Genomic DNA, 21,490 nt, shown 5'->3' on the forward strand with positions numbered 1-21,490 from the left:
AAACTCGGCCTCACTGGCTGCGGGAGCACATGCCCTCACTGCCTCCCTTGGGCTTCCATCCCGCTGCCCCCACATGTGCACATCCTTTTATAACCTTCTTGCCATGGGGGCTATATTTCAGCTGCTCATTTTCCTCCATCAGAACTCAGGCCTCGCTCGTTCCTTCCAGGCCACATCATGCTTAGCAATGTGTTAGGAATAAGCAGCAATAAAGACATAGTCTGGGTGTTAGCCAAATTTCTCTGAAAACTCTCCAAGCTCTGGCACCTCAGGAGGTGCTGTCCTCATGACAACAGCTACAGGCTTTCACTTCTACTCTGGAAATTCTTTGCAAAAGACAAACCTTGCAATGCCCCCACACATCCCACTGATGCTCAGCGGTGCTGTCGTTCCCTGTAATATTTTGTGCAGGATCAGGGGCTACACAGCCAAGAATGCGAACAAATCCAGACACACATAGTGAAACTTACGCTGTATTGGAGCACCATGCATTAGTCAACCTCATGGAGAAAGCAAGTACCAGAGCCCCTGGCAACGAGGCCCCTCTCCTGCAAGGACCTGGTCACAGGTAACACCGCTTTGGTTAAAAATTCTCTGTGTGGGTATCTCAGACCAAAGTATTACTTGTTCACAGACAAGAAGTCTTGGAGCCAAATTGCAAGGAGAACTCTGGGGAAAATAACATTGGAAGGGTTCAAGGCCAGGTTGGATGGGGCTTGTAGCAACCTGACCTATGGAAGATGTCCTTGCCCATGGCAGGGGGTGGAACAAGATAGGTTTAAAAGGCCCTTTCGACCCAAACCACCCTGAGATTCTGTGATTCGTGGAGGGATTTTAACAGACATGGAGATGTGGTGTTGACAGACATCAGTCAGTGGTGGCCTTGGCAGTGCTATGTTGATGGTTTGACTCAATGATTTTATTTTCCAACCTAAACGATTGTGTGGTTTTATTGTTTTGTGATTCACTTCTCCAGTGTTACTGAAACAGATGTTTAAACTATCAGGTTTTTTCACCCAAGCTTTCTTTTATCTGGGGAATGAAACCAGCCCAACTTCTTCCCGTGATTGGTCCCCAAGTGTAAAATCAGAGCTAAAAAAGCACCTCATTCTACAAAACATTTTAAATCAGACCAAAACATCTTTTACCGGGCAGGAGGTGCCGGTGAGGGGGCACAGTCCCGCTGAGGGCAGGCAGTAACGCCGGCAGGGCACGGCGAGGAGCACAGTCCCGCTGAGGGGGCACAGTCCCGCTGAGAGCAGGCGGTAACGCGGGCAGGGCACGGTGAGGGGCACAGTCCCGCTGAGGGCAGGCGGTAACGCGGGCAGGGCACGGTGAGGGGCACAGTCCCGCTTAGGGCAGGCGGTAACGCGGGCAGGGCACGGTGAGGGGCACAGTCCCGCTTAGGGCAGGCGGTAACGCGGGCAGGGCACGGTGAGGGGCACAGTCCCGCTTAGGGCAGGCGGTAACGCGGGCAGGGCACGGTGAGGGGCACAGTTCCGCTGAGGGCAGGCGGTAACGCGGGCAGGGCACGGTGAGGGGCACAGTCCCGCTTAGGGCAGGCGGTAACGCGGGCAGGGCACGGTGAGGGGCACAGTCCCGCTGAGGGCAGGCGGTAACGCGGGCAGGGCACGGTGAGGGGCACAGTCCCGCTGAGGGCAGGCGGTAACGCGGGCAGGGCACGGTGAGGGGCACAGTCCCGCTGAGGGCAGGCGGTAACGCGGGCAGGGCACGGTGAGGGGCACAGTCCCGCTTAGGGCAGGCGGTAACGCGGGCAGGGCACGGTGAGGGGCACAGTCCCGCTGAGGGCAGGCGGTAACGCGGGCAGGGCACGGTGAAGGGCACAGTCCCACTGAGGGCAGGCGGTAACGCGGGCAGGGCACGGTGAGGGGCACAGTTCCGCTGAGGGCAGGCGGTAACGCGGGCAGGGCACGGTGAAGGGCACAGTCCCACTGAGGGCAGGCGGTAACGCGGGCAGGGCACGGTGAGGGGCACAGTTCCGCTGAGGGCAGGCGGTAACGCGGGCAGGGCACGGTGATGGGCACAGTCCCACTGAGGGCAGGCGGTAACGCGGACAGGGCACGGTGAGGGGCACAGTCCCACTGAGGGCAGGCGGTAACGCGGACAGGGCACGGTGAGGGGCACAGTCCCGCTGAGGGCAGGCGGTAACGCGGACAGGGCACGATACCGCCGCGGCGGGCGGGAGGTCCCGATGAGGCCGCCCCGCGCGGGGCACGCCGGGAGCGGGGCGGGGGCCGCGCGCAGCCGCCGCTCGCCCAGCACCGCCCCATCCATCCTCCTTCTCCTCCTCCTCCTCCTCCTCCTCCCCCTCCCCAGCGCGGCCCGATGGTGGCGGCAGTGGCGAGGCGCGATGAGCCGCCCGTCCTCCGCCGGCCCCGGCCCTAGCAAGCCCTGCGGAAAGCAGCAGCAGCACTCCCCGTCCCCTGCCGCTGTCCTACCGGGGACCGGCGGGGCTTCTCCGCCGCCTCCCCCTCCTCCTCCTCTTCCTCCCCCCCAGCAGCAGCAGCAGCAGCAGCAGCAGCAGCAGGAGCTGACCTCGCTCTTCGAGTGCCCCATCTGCTTCGACTATGTTCTGCCGCCCATCCTCCAGTGCCAGGCCGGGCACCTGGTGTGCAAGCAATGCCGGCAGCAGCTGAGCCTCTGTCCCACCTGCCGGGGTTCCCTCACCCCCAACATCAGGAACCTGGCCATGGAGAAGGTGGCCTCGGCTGTCCTCTTCCCGTGCAAGGTAAGGATGAGGGGCTGGGCAGGGGGACGCGCGGGCCACCCCGACCATCCCCCCATTCCTGTTCCCCTGCGGAAAATCCCCACCAATCACCCCCACATCTATATCCCTAGACCACCCCCCCGATCCCCCTACAGAGGACACCCACCCACCACCCCAGCTGTTGAAACTAGAATCCTCTGTTCTTTTTAAAGAAAAGGAAAATCCAAGCCAGGACCTCTCCAGCTGATCTGGACGGATCAGATCTAACTGCAACAGCAGATCTAACTACAACTCAGCCATACAACCCATTTTATCTAAGTGCTTGCATTAGGAAAAAACAACCACAAAAGACAAGAAGAATCCATTTTAAGTGGAAACAAAAACTAAGTAAAGCTCAGCTTGAATCCAGGGCTACATCCAAGTAATGTAAAATTTGCAATGAGCACGAGAGCTCTGGTTGCTCACCAGTGTTTCCAGTTGACAGGTGGGAGCAGCGAATACTAGTGCTGGTGCCTTTCCTGATGGCTTGTGTTTGGTCTCTTTCCAGTATGCCACAACAGGCTGCTCCCTGACACTCCACCACACAGAAAAGCCAAAACATGAAGCCATCTGTGAGTACCGTCCCTACTCCTGCCCGTGCCCTGGTACCTCCTGTGACTGGGAGGGATCCTTGGAAGCCGTGATGTCCCACCTCATGCATGCCCACAAAAGCATTACCACCCTTCAGGGAGAAGACATCATTTTCCTTGCCACAGACATTAACCTGCCAGGGGCAGTGGACTGGGTGATGATGCAGTCGTGCTTTGGTCACCACTTCATGCTGGTGCTGAAGAAACAGGAGAAGTGTGAAGGTCACCAGCAGTTTTTTGCCACCGTGCTGCTCATTGGCACCCGTAAGCAGGCAGAGAACTTTCAGTACAGACTGGAGCTGCATGGCAGCTGCCACCGGCTGACCTGGGAGGCATCTCCCTGCTCCATCCACGATGGCGTGTCCGTGGCCATCCGCAACAGCAACTGCCTCGTTTTTGATACAGCTACTGCACACCTTTTTGCTGACAATGGAAACCTCGGCATTAACGTGACAATTTCTATGTGTTGCCCATGACGCATCGCTGGCGAGACTCGAGCTGTCTGGATTTAGTGCTTCACCAGGGTTTGGTTTCGGTTCCCGTTTTTTATGCTGTTCAACTATGTCATCTTCTATGCTAAGGTTTTTGACTAGCCAACAGTTGTAACTTTGGGCAGAAGAGGAACAAGAGTGTGCTGTAAGTAACATGAGTGGGACAAGGTCTTTTGAAATTCTTGGGTGCCTTAGGAAGATTACACACACACAGTTACCTTTTATAATTTAATTATATTTTATGTAAAGAGTGCTTGCATTAGATACGTGGCTTAAGAGGCTCCTGTTTGGAGCACACCTAAAAGCCCTTTCAGCAGCAGTACAGACTCCCTCTGCCACCGGTGAGCTTTAATAAAAGGCTTTAGTATCACAGGAGGGTTTGGGTTGGAAGAGACTATTATCTGTTCCAATCCTCCTGCCATGGGCAGGGACACCTTCCACTATCCCACGTTGCTCCAAGTCCCATCCAGCCTGGCCTTGGGCACTGCCAGGGATCCAGGGGCAGCCACAGCTTCTCTGGGCACCCTGTGCCAGGGCCTCCCCACCCTCACAGGGAACAATTTCTTCCCAGTATCCCATCTAACCCTATCCTCTGGCAGTGGGAAGCCATTCCCCGTTGTCCTGTCACTCCAGGCCCTTGTCCGAAGTCCCTCTCCAGCTCTCTTGTAGCACCTTTAGGCACCGGCAGGGGCTGTAAGTTCTCATGATTTGCCCTCAGTGAAGCCACGTTGGCTATCACCAGACACCTCTGTATTTTCCATGTGCCTTAGCATAGTTTCCAGGAGGATCTGCTCCAAGCTCTTTTCAGGTGAAGTGAGACCTGACCACCTGTAGTTCTCTGGATCTTCCTTATTCCTCTTTCTAAAAAAAGGGGATTGTTTCCCCTTTTGGCATCAGTGGGAATGTCTCTGGACTGCCACAGCTTCTCAAATCTGATGGATAGTGGCCAAGCCACTTCCTGCAACAGTCCCTATGAACCCATGGGTGCATCTCGTCAGGTCCCATGGACTTGTGCACCTTCAGGTCCCTTAGACCTTCTTGACCCCAATCCTCTCCTCCTGTGGGTGGTTCTTTGTTCTCCCACTCTCTGCCTTTGCCTCCTGCAGCTTGGGCAGTGTGACTGGAGGAAATTGCCATGAAGGCTGAGTCAGAAACATGGCTGAGTACCTCAGCCTTCTCCATGTCCCAGGTAACCAGGTTTCCCATTTCCTTCCAGAGAGGGTCCACATTCTCCCAAGTCTTCCTTTTATCACCGATGTACCTACAGAGGCTTTGCTTGTTGCCCTTGACATCCCGGCCAGATTTAATTCTTTCGGGTTTTAGCATTCCTAACCTGATCCCTGGCTGCTCACAATATCTCTGTACTCCTTCCTGGCTGCCTGTCCTTTCCTAGTAGGTGAGAAAGGAAAGAAATCCAAGCAACCTCTCATAGGACAAGCTGTGACTCAAAGGGGAGCAGGAGGTACTTCAGCAATGTCCCTCCATTGCCTGCTACCTTATGGAAGGGAAGGGCACTGGGTCAGCTGTGGCAGCTTTAAAAGGAAAAAGGAGAGAAGGGCCTGGGGTATGGCATGGCACATTTCACAGAGCATGGAAGGTGCTGGCTCCTGTCAGCTTTAGGGGGATTGGGCCGGTTACAGGTGCAAGCAGGAGGCACAAGTCACAGATCACAGATGGCTGGAGCCAGTGACATGGGCTGTCCATGTGCAGCTGCCCTGGGACACACTTTACTATTGTTTATTGTAAAAGATTCATAATACAGCAAGAGCTTTATGGCCACACAGTGTTGTGTCATTTGCTATTTAAGTTTTGTTGCCATATTTCTTTATTTTGCAATAAATATTTTGCAAAACCTACAGTGAGGAGCTGTGCTAACACACGAGTGCGTGGCAGCTGCTCCGCAGTTATGCTGTGTGCTTGGCCATGCTGGACCAGCTGGGATCCCCTGGCATGGGCTGGCTCTCTCTGGCGGGGTCCTTGCCGCTGACACCTCCCAGCCCTGCTGCCGGACACAGCCACTGTGCGGCACGAGCAGAGGAGCTGGGTGGGGATGTGAATCCCAGGGACAATCGTGACAGCCTGACTTGTGCAACCCAATCACGGGGCTGTCACCACAACTGACTCTGCCTGCAGCTCCCCCCTCTGCCATGGGAACGTTCTGCCTGAATCACTGACAGCAAATACCAGCTCTGCCTACGGCTGTGCCAGATCCCGTCCGTGCGCCATTTGGAGGAGGCAGCGAGCCACGAGGTGACACTGGCAGGGGGAAGCCTCACAGTAGTGGAAAATTGCAGGAAAAGTAACAGATGAGGCTTGGTGTGAATAAATACAATACAAAAGGAGGAAAACCAGTCCTGACAGTGTTCCTCCTGGGAGAGCTCTGGAGTTATGTCCAAGCTCTAAGCAGCCATCACCAGAACCTGGCAGCAGTCCCCAGAAAAGTGCACAAGAACAAGTTTGGCCTCAGTGAAGGGAAGCTCAGGTCTGGCCTCAAGAACTTGGAAGTGACCATGGAAAAAGCCTCCCCGGGAATTACTCTCTAGGCACTGAATACCAACAATTAAAGATTCTACATCTGGTCTCACTTACACTGTGCTGGCAGAACTCCGGCAGCATCAGCCTGGTGAACTAATTGCCTCCTGCTTAAACAACGTCAAGCCATGGCTCCAACAGGTGTTACCACCTGTGCTTTTATCAGGATTTAAGCAAGAAGTCTTACAGATTTGATTAATTTTCCTGTAATTCAGCAAAACTTATAGTGTAAGATAATTTTCTTACTGACAGTTGGGACATAAGAGGATTTTTGCATAAAACAAAACTCCGAAGCGTGTCTTTGAATATAGCAGGATTAATTAATTACTCCAGTGTTACCTATAACCCACATTAGATAAGTTAACACACGTTATCATTAGGTCTGTCCACACCACTCAGTTCTGAAGGAATGGCAAACTCTTGTTAAATCTCACCTCAAAAGAACCCAAACAAAACCAACCCATCACCTTGTGTCTTTTCTGACTGCAAATGAGTTTAGGATAAGGAATACACTTCTTGGCACTGCCAAGAAGTGAGGTGTTTCCAATTCAGGTCAGTGAGTAAACAAGTGACATTCATTTCAGCATTCCCTCGGGTTTCAGGTTTTCTTCCCAAGGCAGCTAATACAACTTCCCAAGGGTGACATCAGTTAAAAGTGTGACAGTTCCTCAAAATATTCAGAAGACGTTACTGAGGCCTGCCTGGTTCTCTGAACAGAACTGACCCCTTTCAAGCCCCCAGCCTTGAAAGGGATGGTGAAGCATGTCGGACAGAGCTCGCAGCAGGCAGACCTGCATGCCGGGGCAGCCCCTTGGCTGCTCTCCAGCCCACCAGGAGCATCTGCTGTGGAAGGTGATACCCAGCGAGCAAAAGCTGCGCCTGGGAAGCGACTTTTCTGTCACTAGAGTTCTCCCTAAAAACTATTTCCACTTCAAACGCAAATTAAAATGCAAGTGTCACGGGACTGATGAGTTTAGAGCGAACTCAGCACAACTCGAGGGGGCCCTGCCCACGGCTGTGCCTCGCCGGCCCTCTGCTGTCGGGACGGGCACTCCGCCCCGTCGTGCTGCAGCCGGACCCTAGGGCTGTGGCGATCCCGGGAAGCCATGGAAGTGATCTCGCAGTGCTATGGGGATTCCTCGGCACCGACACCAGGCGAGCCACCGATACCACTGGCTGCACCTCAACATGCTCTTTCCGTTTGAAAAGTAAGCGAAGACTTACTCCGTTGTGGAACCCACGTGCTAGTAAGACACTGCAAATTCTGACAGAGAGCACAGATAAAGTAGCACACACCTGCTCTGCCGAAGGGAATCCAAACCTGGCTGGGTTTGCACAAGACGGTTTTCTCTCTTTTATTCTCCGAGCTCCTTGGAGAGGTTCGACAGCACCCAGTCCTGCGGGAGAGATTAGGAACAGATGTGTGACAAGCGTGTGACACAGGTGTAAGGAATCCACGGGCAGGTGTTCCAGGTGCAGAAAGGTGGTGTCCGAACAAGCAGTCACGTCGGGTTTGGTAACGTGTGTCACCCCGAGTCCAGCTCCCAGCTCCTGACAGAAGCAGCAGCTCCGGGGCTGGGCAGGCGTGGAGCGCCAGGACAGCGAGGCCAGGACCGAGCGCGGCGGCTCGGGGCACCGCCAGCACCACGGGGCACCACGGAGCGCCTCCGGCTGCCCCGTGAGAGCCGCCCTGACTCCTCTCCCGGCCGCGAGTCCCGAGCGGTGCGGCCGGCACAGCACCTGCAGCCCCGGCGAGGCGGGCACGGGGAACGGAGGAGCCGCAGCTGCCGCCCAGCAGCGCAGCACCGCGGGGAGGCCCCGGCCCGGGGCGGGTCCTGCATGGAGCGGCAGGGCCGGGCCAGGGGCGGAGCCGCCGCCGCGCTCGGTCCCGGCGTCCCCCGCGCCCACAGCGTCGCCCTGGAGACGGCGCCGCACCGGGCCGGGCACGGAGGGACCGGGCACGGAGGGACCGGGCACGGAGGGACCGGGCACGGAGGGACCGGGCACGGAGGGGCCGGGCATGGAGGGCCCGGGCGGCGCCGCGGAGCCCAGCGCAGGGGCGGACGATGTGGCGGGCGGGCCCCACCAGTCCCGGCCCCTCGAGAAGGGCACAGGGCACCCGGCAGAGGCACCCCCGGCCGGCCCGCAGCCGCCCCCCGCGGGCCTGCCCACCCTCCTGGGCTACAGACCCGAGTCCTCACAGGCAAACGTACACCACGAGGTCAGTCGGGGGTGGGCGCTCCCCGCCGCTTCGTTCACACGGTTCCATGTAGACAACATGGAACCAACGCCCTTTGCCGAGCCCGCAAAGGAGCCCCTTCATGACAGGTTTTTCTTCTGCAAGGCTGCTGAAACGGCGCTTGCTGTGCACACCTGGGCAGCAAGCGGCTGTGCAGCCTCTCCCCACTGCTGCATCCTCTGTTGAGAATTTCCCAGCAGACTTTTTTGGCCTCTGTCTAAATCAGATACAAAATGTATATAAATAGGTACAGTCACAGAATACAAGCAGGGCACAGAGTTCCCTGTAACCCTTAGCAGAGAAAAGTCACCAAAGAGGTAATCCGAGGCACGAGGTGGGGAGCAAGGGAATTTTGCTTCAGGATATCCAGTACCCATCCTCAAAACACACCCTGCGGCCAACCTGGTTTGCATCTGGTCAGATGTGACCAGCTCTGTGTCACCAAATCTGCTGGTGCTTCCTCAGAAAGTCCCACAACTGCCGACAGTAGGAGCTTTTTCTCTCTGTAACACATTCAGATCCTCAGCTACAGTGTTCTGTGCTCTCAGATTTCCGGGGAAGGAGCAGGGCTCATGAATACCACAGTCATTTCCTTTCTTTGGGGGCATTTATTGATTTATTTACAACAGATCTGCTTTTCTTTTTGGTGGTTTCCTGAACTTAATGTTAACTTGTTCCAAGATATCCCAGACATGGATCTGTCATGAGTGCCCTTAGGTGCTTTGTCACATTTGTTGCATTTTGAGCAGAGCCCTCTTTCTCCATGCTAACTCGGAGATTTGGGGGCTGGTACCCCACGTCCTTTCTCCCTGCTCTCCCCACCATCGCTGCAGGCAGAGGAGGATGCTGAGCCAACATGTGAGTACTGTTGCAACCTGCTGAGGCCGTTCCCCTTCTCCGAGGATGTCCCCTTCTCCGAGGACAAGGAAGACGTAAGCTGGCGGGAAGGATGAACAGGGGTTTGCTGTGGAACGGCCACACTCACGGCTCTGCTCTCTCACCTTCTAGCGATTCTGCTGTGAGCACAGCCGAGACCTCTATGAGTTCTTCATGAAGGAGAAGAGGCTGGAGGATGCCAGCAGCCTTCCCAGAGCTGTCAGCACCCACGAATCCCTCGGCTCTGAAGCCAACCAGCTGCTGTCACAGGAGCAAAAGAACCAGAGGTACTGGAAGAACTGGGGATCAGGTCTGTGTAATGAACAGGGAGCTCTGAGGGGAAAAGGAGTATTAAGAAACTGCAGGAGAGGGATGAAAGAAGAAAAAACTTTGCTTCAGGCACCAGAAGTTCAGATTCTCTCTGGTCCCTTCTGACTCCTCTATTGACAGGCCGCACAAGGAGGTGGCGGGGCACATGCTGAGTGAAATGTTAATTCCAGTGCTGACAGACAAACTATGTAGAGACAGGTAGAGCCAAAAACACCCACAGCTGTGGGAAGGGACAGTATTTGGGTGTAGCTTTAACCTCTGGCACTGAAACAAATCTGGAATTTGTATTCCTGTTTTGCTCCATAAACTGTGACGTGTTTGGATTAGTTTCCAGAGTGACACACAAGAACTCTGCAAGTTCTCAGGCTATTTAGCAGGAGACCCAAAGCTTATGCAAGAGTCTAAGCCTCGGGGGAAAGTCTAAGCCACAGGGAAAAGGAAAAGTAAACCAGTACACCTGGAAGTAAACTGTTGGTCTCCTTGAAAATCCTTTGCAGTCTGAGGGTGCAAGTGCCTCCTACTATGTACAGAGCACACCAAACCACTGTCCCAGTGTCATTTATAGGAAGCTACACAAGAATAATCAAAATATTCTTGAAGATGAGCTGTTTTCTTGATCTTGTGGGCATCTGTCCTTCTCTTTCACATAAAATCCTAATCCAAACCCCATTACAGTATTCAGCTCTCCTGCCAGTCGAGCTGATGCCACTGCAATGGCAGTCTGTTCACTGGAATCTGTGTGGGCACAATTCTTTTCTGCTGAGATATGAGTATTTTGGTGACACTCTGCTGCCTGTTACTTGAAATTGTGAGCAGGGAGAAAAACGGATTCAGAAAGTTGTGTTCCTAAGGCAGGGATATCCACCACTTGCAGCTTTCCAAACACTATATATGAGATGTCTATCAGGAACACCTCTATTTTCCAGGCAGCAGAAGAGACACCTGGCCGGAGAGTTGGCTGACCAGTCTTTTGAGCTGAGTGCCACTGAAGGTGAGTTGGTATTTCCTTATGGATCTATTTGTCCATTTATCTCAACAATGCATTCAGTGGAATTGCTGGTTTCTAACTGAGCAGGAGGATTTTATACAGCAACATGTTTGTTCATTGTCAGATATGCAAGCTCATTAAATTAGATACAGATACAGCCATATTAAATCATCCCTCGCAGATGAGCACAAGAGCGGGCACATCCCCTTTGCACAGAGAGGCTGTTTGTCATGATTTTCAGTATGCATATGTGAAGTTTCCAGCTGAGATGCACAGAACCTGACCTGAGAGGACAAGTTGGCAAAGCCAAGCCCTTGGGAAGTAGGAACTGCCAGAATGAGGGTCACCCATATTTTGCCTGATCAGGTGGATACTCCACCAGTTCCTAGCCCAGGCTGTGGATGACTGAGCAGCCTTTGGGTCTAGCTGTAGAGGAGGAGTTTTAACAGGTGAACCAGATTTACAATATGGGCATGTTTTCACAGAGGATGGCAGGGCACTGAGGCTTCTGTGGCATCTCAAATGGTCAGTTCCAGTGTGTGGAGCCAAATGTTATCCCAAAAAGTTGCTCTTTACACAGATGTGTATATATATATATACATAACTGAAAAAAAATCTATCTTTTGTCATAATCCTGTGCTCTGAAATAGATAAGCACTTTGGACTGTCCTTGTTAGAAAATACCCCGAGACAGACTGTCAGGATGGCGTGCTAATGCCAGGAATTCCCACTCCCGCAGTTATAGCAGAGGTATTGGGCAGCCCCGCGGTGGGCACTGCCAACCCTCCCCGCTGCACAGAAGCCCTCCCTCTGCTCTCCAGGTTCACAGCAAACTGGATCCGTTGTGTACGAGCTTTCCCGGCAACCCACATCTCCCAAAGCCGGGACACCAGTGCCTGTTGGGAGAGCAGCCGAGCCCGAGCCCAAGCCCGAGACGGAGCCGCAGCCGGAGCCCCGGCCCGAGGAGGAGCCCGAGCCCGAGAAAGAGCCCGAGCCCGAACCGGAGCCGGAGCCCCGGCCCGAGGAGGAGCCCGAGCCCGAGCCCGAGCAAGAGCCCGAGCCCGAGCCCGAGCCCGAGCCCGAGCCGGAGGCCGAGTCCCGGCCCGAGGAGGAGCCCGAGCCCGAGAAAGAGCCCGAGCCCGAACCGGAGCCGGAGCCCGAGCCGGAGCCGGAGCCCCGGCCCGAGGAGGAGCCCGAGCCGGAGCCCCGGCCCGAGGAGGAGCCCGAGCCCGAGCCCGAGCCCGAACCGGAGCCGGAGCCCCGGCCCGAGGAGGAGCCCGAGCCGGAGCCCCGGCCCGAGGAGGAGCCTAAGCCCGAGCCCGAGCCCGAGCCCGAGCCCCGGCCCGAGGAGCAGCCCGGGTCCGAGAAAGAGCCCGAGAGCAACCAGGAACCTGTGTCCCGCGGCGTCATCGGCTACGATTTCGGTCTCCTGGGGAAGAAGGCAGGTATCTGCGGCCGACGGCGACGGGAACACCTTGGATGTGTCAGCGCTCCGAGCGGTCGGAGCCTGGCACTGCCCATTTTCACAGAGCAGCTGTGCCAGACTGGCCTCAGATACCTGTTTTATCCTTCCAATCTTAGGTGGGGAAGGGTAAATTGGTGCAGAAGTACTACAGACATGGAAAGAAATTCCTTACCATGCTCCCAGATGGAACCTCGCAGTTATTGTATCCTTTATGGGGCTCACTTGCAGTAGTCCAGGGCTGTTAATGATTTTAAGTGTGTCCCAGTCAACTTCATATCAACAATCTGGCTCATCACTCCCACTCGCTCTGTATGAGGAGCAGCAGCAGTGAAACTTGACGCAGCTCCTGAGCTGAGGTCTCAAAGAGCAGCCAGCAGCTCCAATGAGGGACAAGCACTAGCTTCCAACACCCAGCCCAAGGGAGCAGCACACCTTTAACAGCGCTCTGGGCAATTTATCAGTTTTCACACCCCCAAGTAGTACCCTGAAATATTCAGCGGGTAATAACAGACCAACCAAGCAAAGCAGGGGGTTACAAACACCTTACCTGGCAGCAGCTATCCATCTGGAAACCTGGCCATCATCATTACACAAGAGAGAGACCAGCTGACTTGCATAGTACAGGAAGACGAGCTGAGGACATCCAAAATCCGAGCACTGTTTCAGTCTGAGGGCAGGAGCACGTGCTATTACCCGAACGGAGATGAGTGGTGTGTTCAGCAGCTTTGCTCTCTCCTCTGTGCATTGACATTTTGAAGGCCATAAAGGGTATTTTTAATAGCATCCAAAAATAGACAAATTCAGCAGCTCTTGGGCCCTGCTTTGGGTGCCCCCAGAGCAGCAAGGCAACCCAGCTGTGCCTTGAGAGGTGGGGGACAGACCCTGCCCCTGCTGTGCCTCTGTCCCATCCCTCAGGGGAATGAGAGACATTCCGCCACAGAAGCTACAGGGTTCAGAGCTTCCACTTCCCTCTCTTTTAGGATAAATATGAGTATCCACGGTGGGCAATATTTGGACCAAGGAGGCAACAGGGTTAGAAGGTGGATGTGGCCAAATTTGTCACCAGGACCCCATGTCCCACTGAGCCCCATTTTCATCTCCCTGAACCGCCACGTGGGAGTCAGGATCCTGGCCCAGGACAAGATCTTCATCTCCTTCCTCGCCATGGGGCGACAGGCAAAACTCAACATGGGAACCAAAGTGCAGGTATTTTTCCTGTGCCGAACCACTCCCCACAGTGGGAGGGGAGCAGCCAGGCAAGTTCCCATCTGTGCTTACCCTGTGGTGGATGCTCCCTATGTTGCCCCATGCTCCTTCCCCAAAAAGCAAGGCATGGAGGTGGCGTGTATTTCAGCCACTCCCATGGAGATGGGGCACTTGCCAGCCCCAGCTCTCTGCAAGAGAGCTGCTAGGTGTGGGACTCCACTCCCAGGCAAGTCCCTAGCTAAATCCCCAGGAGTCACCCTGGCTCTGCCACAGGGAGAAGAGCTAGAATCCATGTGGGCAGGGTGCATGGCAGCTCCTTTCCTCCACAGGCTCCTGGCACAGGGGCAGGTTTGTCTGCTGGGAGACAGAAGCCCTGTCCCAGGCTCTGGTGGCTCTGCTAACATGTTGCCTCTGTTGTGCAGGCCAGCGCTGCCAGCCAGCTGCCTCCTCCAACCTGGCTAGGCGAGGATGAGCTCCTGCTGCTCGCCTTCCGGGTGAGGATCCTGCAGCTCTTCGACAGGATGCGGGGATGCCTCAACTTCCCTTCCAGTGAGCAGTGGAACAAAATGCAGCCTCCCACATACCTCATGACCCAGGCTGTGAAGATCCTGGAGCTCTGCATGGCTGCTGACATAAGTGACGAGCTGCGCCGCTCCATCAGGGCGATAGTAAATGCACAGCAGCTCTGACCAGCGTGTGTGTGGTGTAAGGCAAAATGCACCAGACACACACACTCCCTGATGCTGTGGCACCTGCATGTGCTCAGCAAGGTTTCACCTCTGGCGCTGCCCTGGTGCAGAGCAAAGGGTGGTCCAGGGCCGCTCCACGCATCCCCAAATGGGTCTTGCTCAGGGCAGGCAGTACCAGCCCGCACTGGTGACACCTTGGAGGCACGAGAGGGCTTTGCTAGGGCAGAGTAATCCCATGCTCCGCACCAGTTCACTGCTCCTGAGCAGCCTTCCTTCCAACTTCAGCCCTGGCCGAGTAGTCACTTCAGCCCTTGGGTATGGCACAAGGTAAAAGCAAAGAGCACAGCCAAGCCAGGGCCTGGGACAGGTACACAGGCAGGTGCTTGCTCAAGTCACCCACACAGGTACTGCTCTGCCACTCCTAACAAGAAGGTGGCACTAGCAGGATGCCCCAAGTGTTCCTGGTGCCTGCGCCTACGGCAGCTCAGCTGGCTGCAGGTACAAGACAAGGTGGTTTCCTGTGCAGAGAGCAACAAATGCCCTCAGAGTGCCCAGAGCAATCACCTATGCTTGGCTCCAGGGAGCACCAGCTGCAGCGTGGGACGGGCTCTGGTTCAAGCACTGCAAACACAGAGCTGTCAGTGGGTGTTCAGAGGCCCATGGTGCTGCACTCGGCAGTGAGGAACCTTCCCAGGCTCTCAGAGCTGCCTTTGAAACTTGGGGTTTACCTGGCCAGTTTCCCCCAGGGAGGCCACACCTGAACTGTGGCAGCTGCCTGAAGGACAAGGCCAAGCTCCATGTACCGCTCCCAGCATGGGAGGTTCTCAGGGGCTTACACATGACAAATACAAGCTCATTAACTTTAGAAAGTTGGCTTTTTATGCAGTTTTTCAATTGCAGTTCCAAGAATGTTCATCAGTGACAAACAAGGTACTTCACACAGGAAATGGGAACTCTTTATTTCAATTAATGTTCTTGGGTTCAATTCAGGCCAGCAGGAAGGCCCAGCTCATCTCAAATGGCCAAGGAAAAACTGCTGGAGCTGGCCCACATGATTAAAGAGTAGCTGATCTTAATTTTCACTGAAGTCACCAAATGATGTAACTATTCCGCATATAATTTTCCTTATATAATTCAGTATATAATGCACTGTTCGACTCTGCCATAAATTTTGAGAAATATACAAACCTGTTTTAACCACATCAGAGAGATTTGATAGACAGCTATCAATTACTCAACAGTTTAGGACAGTATCAGACACTCCGATAACTTCATTTTAAACTACAAAAAGAACATAAATTCATATAAAATACAACAGATTAAACAAACTTCTCTTTTTCCAAGGAAAAATTAGGTATCAACTCAATCTGCCATTGTGTGAAACATGAATATAAAATAAGTTACCATTAGTAATGCCTGCATTGCTGATCTATGAACTGGTCGAATGAAGTCTTAAAAAAACTATACAGTATTATTGCACTCGTGGCTGTGCAGTGTGGACCGGCCAGCACTGAAACAGGGCTCATTGAGTGTTTGTCCAGGAGGCACAACGTGGCTGCAAGAGAGGCATCCAGCCTGCACCAACAGCATCTGTCTTCAGTGCAGGCCTTCATGGGTCTGCGCCACGTGGCCTGGGAACCACCACCCAACGCCTGCAGAGAGACACCGGGGTTACAGTTGGCAACACCCCCACACCACAGCAGCACATCCACACTGAGCCAGGGACACCCACACTGAGCCTACTGCACACCTGCACGGAGCCAGCCCCAAGATGGGGAATTGTAACCTAGGTGTTTTGAAAGCCGCAGGTGACACAGGAACATGGAAGTGGTTTGCCATAAAGTACCTAGAGGATCTGAACCCTGTGCTACAAAAAGCTGTGGAGCTTTTGCAGAGGGGCAGGGCAGTACAGCAACAGGAGCACGACAGTATTCTGTTCTCCAGGATTATGGAAGGAACAGGACAGCATTCTGTTCCCCAAGGTTGTGCAATTCAGTTGGGTTAAAAGCCAGGGAGACCTTAATCCCTTGCACAGAGGCTGTTCTAAGGCACGTAACAGCGCGTTTCTGATCTCTGCACTGCGTGCTTCACTGACATTAGGCCTTCTGCATGCAGTAACACACCTTCTCCTGCCTCGTGGAATGCCAGCTTCCTGCTCTGAGGAGGCAGAATGAGCTACATCCCAAAGCCTCCCACCTGAACAGCCTCTGTGACACCACATATGGCAGTTTAACATCATGGGAGCTGGCTCTCCAGAAAAACATTTACCTGAACAAATACACAATCCTAAAATCCAGTCCAGTGTGCCCGTCTCACCTGGGTAAACGCACTGGTGACTGGGGGAGACTTACGAGAAGTTTCAGTGCTGATCAATGGGGCTATGATCGATGATGGGGCATTGACTCCATGTGCACATTGAGCTTCATCTCGTTATCAAGGATCTGTACAAGCTGCTGCATGGAAGGGAGGTGACCAGACTCCAGCTTAGACCACACTGGGACATCTAGCGCAGAACACACAGAGGGGAGAAAAGCACCGTTACACTGGGAGCATCAGAAAACAGGCAGAGCTGGTGTAAACATGGAATTGAGAAGCTCTAGGAAGCTGTGTGAGTTGGTACTGATCTGTCTTGAGGAAAACATGTGAATCAACGATGCTTCCAACCTCTGGCTATGCTGAACCCCAGCCCAAATAGGAGAGTAGAGTGTCTAATGCTTCCACTCAGAAGTGTATCATATGGATGGAGAGATGCAAAGTATCTACTGATGTTCCTCTCAACCTGAAAAATCAGTACTGTTGTCCACCGGCACTGATAATCCAGTAATAGTAACAGATTCTTTAGGATTCCAAGGCTAAAGCATGCTGCAGAACAAACAGGGAAAGCATCTAACTGGAGAGTACATGCCCCTATAGCTGATGGTTTCTTATTTAATGCACATCACACACAAAGAAAGAACATAACACAGTTACTCCAAAGGATCAAATATCCCTCTAGTTTTTACAGAGCTGTTGTAGAATATCTGACATCTGTATAAATTACTTTGTAAGATTTCTATTATTTTCATCATTTATTGTAATAGACAACATGTGAAGATCCAAATGGATGGCAATTTTCACATAGCACGTTTGGGACACAAATTTCCTGACCCGATCCCTCATTCTCCCCACCCCACAGCTCTCATATGTGTACATGTAAAACCCCTCAAACAAAGTCTCAGCTCACCATTCAAAGTGATCTCAAAAGCCCCAGTGGACATGCACTGGTTCTCAATCATGTTGCTCAGGAAGAAGACCATCATGCAGGCGTACACCTGGAAGGGAACAGAGATCCACACAGACCTCAGCCACGTCCGCCACACCTGCTGTTCACTCTCAGTGAGCACTGGATGTTCATGGGTATCTCTGAACTCCCTCTGTGATTGCTCAAGCAATGTTCCCATCTACAGATACCTCCCTTTCCTCCTTTTACACAGACTGTGCACCTTGCCTTCCCCAGGAAAGCACCAAACCAGCTCTGAACCCATCTGACTCGCACACCTCTGGACCCAGCACAGCCAGCTGCAAGGGGGCTGGCACTGTGACACGGGAACACAGCCATTCCCAGACACAGCCTGTCACTGTCACAGCAATCTCCAGATCACAGAGCTAAGGGCCCAGCCACAAACAGCACAGCAAGGCCAGTCACGTGTGCATGGGAACCACCGACCCTCCTGCATGCCTCTGAGCTCTTCATCTGGAATTTTCTCTGTGCATGGGTGACTCAGGAGGAAAGGATAGTGTCTTCAGCAGTGCAGTTCCTCCCTCACTGCCAGCACCTCTCTAATTTCCTTTCCCTGTTCACAGGCACACTCACACAGGTCACTGCAACACCGCAGAACCTGGCACGTGGACAGCAGCTACACACCACAGCCAGCCCAGCCAGGCACAGAGTTGGCCCATTTAATTCAACTGGAATTACTACAGCTTCTGGGCATTCCAACTGGCCAGTGAAAGACCCAGGGCACTGGGCAGCTCAGCATGAATGTCTGTAAATTACTTTAGTTTAGTGGAATGAATCTGGAATAAGGTTACTCTAAATCAGAGTACAACACCCTGAATCTGCTGGCATCATCAGTACTGACTCACGGGGATATTCTCCCACAATGTCATGTCAGTCTGCTCTGCAAAAACACCCACAACATTTCAACGTCATTTTTCTAACCCCCATCTAATTGCTGCCTAATCTATCAGGAGTCTGATGGAAGCATCGACTGCAAAACAGTTATGAGACAACAGAGAAGGGAAGCCGTAATTTTAACATCAACAACACTGGCCTGAAATGCTACTCTTGAGCCCTAAAAAATAAAAACCTCTTTTATCATCTTTGTCAGCACATTAACCTCAGCTGCCCCTCTGCAGTAGCAGCAGCTTGTGAAGAGATCACCAAACCACACCTGGGTTTGTCAAAAGCATAAAGCACAACTAATAAGAATTATTCTACTGTAAGGCTGTAGTGTATGAAAGGTAAATCAGTCAGAACTGAGGGACTCACAGAACACCCTCATGAAGTAACTCTGAAGCTCCTTTTTCAGACTAAAAGAAGTACGTCCCTTACCTTGTTTTCTTGGCCCCACTGCCAGATGCTTGGAGCTTGCATGCCAAAGAAAGCAAACGGGTCCTTGCCAACGATGATTAAGCCAATTAATACTAGTTTGAAGACAGACAGGAAGGATGCTATGTGCCTGTTGGAGACGACACACACCAGTGACTGAAAGGTTCAGTTCCTACTTCACCATACACAACTGTAATTCACCTCACTAGTAGACTTTTGACAGTGTACAATCAAATGTTTCAAACGAAGTAAAAAACTTTCCAAGAGGGTTTATTTCACTGTGGAAAAACCCCAAACCCAATCAAACCAACAAAACAAAAAAGCAACACGCATTAACAACACCCCCAATAAGGCCCTGCTTTCATACGGCACCCCAGAAAGACACCTTCTTGTATACCACAGACAGATTCTTTTGTTCCTCAGCAGACCTCAAATGGGACTTTGCTTTCAACTTATATATGCCTGAAGTGGATAACAGATTCCATTTCTAAAGAAGCTGTTCCATATTACAGAGACACATTTAAGTGACGGGCACCACTTCTTGTGGAGCATTTCCCAGTGATGCAGAACTCCCCACAGCCAGCCCACACCAAGGCACTGCGCCCTGCAGCCTCCCACCACTGCAACCCTGCCAGAAATTGGGCCAACGAGTGTTCCAGGAGCCACCCAGTAACTATGGCATCACTCTCCAGCGTGGGCGCACTGCTTTAAGTAACAGGAATAACACTATTTTGACTTTTTCTCAATGTCTTTGGACTTTCCCCCCACAGCTGCAGCAAAAGCCACCCTGGCTCTCTCCTGAGGTGAGCTCTCCCTGATTCAGATGTTAAAAATGAACTTTCCCTTCCTCTGTCTCCTTAACCCAGTACAGGGATTTGTCACTAAGTGCATAAGCCTGAGCAACAAATTGAATTTATGTCCAGATACAGCACAAAGAACAGCTGGGAAAATTCACTGTGACAAAAAAGAGTTACACAATATATTTTAGGTCGGATATGACAGGCCTCATCATACAGATATCCAGATAGTGATGCTTGTACGGAAAACTAAGGCAGCTACCTAGAAGGCAGAAAATCACGTTTGTGTGTAATCCCAACAGAAATTCCCCTTAAGTTTGTATTTTCAGCATTATTTCAGTGTAAATGCATCTGTTTACCACTGGAAAGCACAGTACACAGTATGAGGTGACATGCTCACCTATAGATAGGTTGAGGAAGGTAGTTCTCCCCTTCGATTCGGATGTCTGGGTACCGCTGGCTGATGACCCGCATGTACTCCTCAAACACCCGCCTGTAGCCTCAGGAGACACTGAACACAGACAGGATTGTCACCACAGCTCGAGGGCTGCATGGTACAGTCACTCTGTTCATAACCCCTTCAAGTTAAAATAGAACTAAAATTTTTTATGGCACAGAGAAAAACTGATCTGCAGTGAAATTACACATCACAAACCCAAAGAGGTAAGGCCTGGGTGTGATACGGGTTTGCCCCACATCCCAGCACAGACACAGAGCTCTGGAAACAGCCACGGGGCATCAAATCACTCCCTTCCCCTGGAAAAATCTATTAAATTAGGATTAATGTAGGAAGTCGGTGGAAGCAACCCCTTCCTCTCTGCCAAAAAAAAAAAAAAAAAAAAAAAATTCACACAGAGCTGTCCTCTCCAGGACTGCCCAAACAGGTAATATTGCTCCCAGCCACCCCTGTGTCAGCACGACACGGGAACTGCAGGAGTTAAATATTCCTGAGCTGTCCTCTGCGTCGTCTCTCAGCAGCCGCCTCTATAAAAACTGCGGTAAAATCGCTAAAGACCTCAAACCCAGCATTTTCCCCTGAGCACTTCTGCAGTGCCTCGTAGAGTCACAAGGGCCGGCCCTGCCCACCCCGAGGGCCGGGAATCGTGGCGACAAGCGCTCCGGGCCTCTTGAGTTTTTTTCTCCCCGAGCCAAACAGGTCCGTGCGCCGGGGCTGCCTCAGCCCTGCTCGGAGCTGCTGATACCATCGGCAACACCCCCGGAATGGTGCAAAGGTACCCGAGCGCCCCGACTCCAACACGGGCACTGCACCAAGACAAACACAAAATTACAGCCATTGCTAAGGCATCGATTCCTCCCAAACGTTAGTTCCGCACCAGCACAACGCCACACACGGCATTAACGTGCCCGAAAAGCGCGGTTTTATGGCGGGTGGCCGTAAAGTGGGCCCCACTGAGAGAGCCGCCGCCCGCAGTCCGGTGCCACCTCCCACGCCCCAACAGGGCCAGGCCCCCCGACAGGTCGCCAGGGCGGGGAGGCCCCCGGCCCCAGGGCTGGCCCCTCCACGGACGACAAGAGCGAGCGAGGCCGCCACAGCGCTGAGGGAAAGGAAGAAAAACGAACGAGGGAGGGAAAGGCGACGGCCCAGAGGACGCCGCCATTTTGGCCGTCGCCATCTTGGCGGGCGTCCCTCACCAGATCTGGAACTTGAGCAGCGGCCCGGTGGCGTAGGCCATGCGCAGCTTCTTCGCCGGCAGCCCGCCCTGCTCCGCCGCCGCGGCGCCGCCGCCGCCCGGTGCCGCCGCCAGCCCCGCCAGCAGCAACAGCAGCAGCAGCCGCCGCAGTCCCGCCGCTCGCATCTCGCCGCCGCAGCCGCTGAGGCACTGCGCGCGCGCCGCCGCGCCAAGGTCACGCGCACGGCGGGGGCGGGGCCTGAGCGGCGTCACGAGGGCGGAGGCGCCCCCGCGCGGT

At 53.5% G+C, this 21,490-nt stretch overlaps 3 protein-coding genes across 3 annotated transcripts; 2 read left to right on the forward strand and 1 right to left on the reverse strand.

Annotated features, from left to right (window-relative positions):
* Window positions 1-2,304: 2,304 nt before the first annotated feature.
* Window positions 2,305-4,051, forward strand: SIAH2 (siah E3 ubiquitin protein ligase 2). Its single transcript, XM_032119779.1, has 2 exons — window positions 2,305-2,749; window positions 3,276-4,051. The coding sequence occupies exons 1-2, from the start codon at window positions 2,372-2,374 to the stop codon at window positions 3,831-3,833; spliced, it is 936 nt and encodes a 311-aa protein (XP_031975670.1). The 5' UTR covers window positions 2,305-2,371; the 3' UTR covers window positions 3,834-4,051.
* Window positions 4,052-7,936: 3,885 nt separating this feature from the next.
* On the forward strand, window positions 7,937-15,457 carry ERICH6 (glutamate rich 6). Its single transcript, XM_032119991.1, has 9 exons — window positions 7,937-8,601; window positions 9,453-9,551; window positions 9,628-9,782; window positions 10,752-10,816; window positions 11,635-12,254; window positions 12,395-12,480; window positions 12,836-12,988; window positions 13,259-13,484; window positions 13,907-15,457. The coding sequence occupies exons 1-9, from the start codon at window positions 8,401-8,403 to the stop codon at window positions 14,171-14,173; spliced, it is 1,872 nt and encodes a 623-aa protein (XP_031975882.1). The 5' UTR covers window positions 7,937-8,400; the 3' UTR covers window positions 14,174-15,457.
* On the reverse strand, window positions 15,030-21,413 carry SELENOT (selenoprotein T). Its single transcript, XM_032119781.1, has 6 exons — window positions 21,215-21,413; window positions 19,962-20,072; window positions 18,768-18,894; window positions 17,397-17,484; window positions 16,525-16,676; window positions 15,030-15,825 (listed from the first exon to the last, which is right to left on the reverse strand). The coding sequence occupies exons 1-5, from the start codon at window positions 21,376-21,378 to the stop codon at window positions 16,552-16,554; spliced, it is 615 nt and encodes a 204-aa protein (XP_031975672.1). The 5' UTR covers window positions 21,379-21,413; the 3' UTR covers window positions 15,030-15,825; window positions 16,525-16,551.
* Window positions 21,414-21,490: the final 77 nt, after the last annotated feature.

This window comes from Corvus moneduloides, chromosome 10 (genome assembly GCF_009650955.1).
Source record: "Corvus moneduloides isolate bCorMon1 chromosome 10, bCorMon1.pri, whole genome shotgun sequence".
Lineage (NCBI taxonomy): Eukaryota > Metazoa > Chordata > Aves > Passeriformes > Corvidae > Corvus > Corvus moneduloides.

Coding starts and splice junctions, on each gene's coding strand:
- SIAH2 (XM_032119779.1), top strand. CDS start 2,372: ATGAGCCGCCCGTCCTCCGCCGGCCCCGGCCCTAGCAAGCCCTGCGGA. Junction 2,750..3,275: donor CTGTCCTCTTCCCGTGCAAG/GTAAGGATGAGG, acceptor GTCTCTTTCCAG/TATGCCACAACAGGCTGCTC.
- ERICH6 (XM_032119991.1), top strand. CDS start 8,401: ATGGAGGGCCCGGGCGGCGCCGCGGAGCCCAGCGCAGGGGCGGACGAT. Junction 8,602..9,452: donor AGGCAAACGTACACCACGAG/GTCAGTCGGGGG, acceptor CCATCGCTGCAG/GCAGAGGAGGATGCTGAGCC. Junction 12,989..13,258: donor TACCCGAACGGAGATGAGTG/GTGTGTTCAGCA, acceptor CCTCTCTTTTAG/GATAAATATGAGTATCCACG.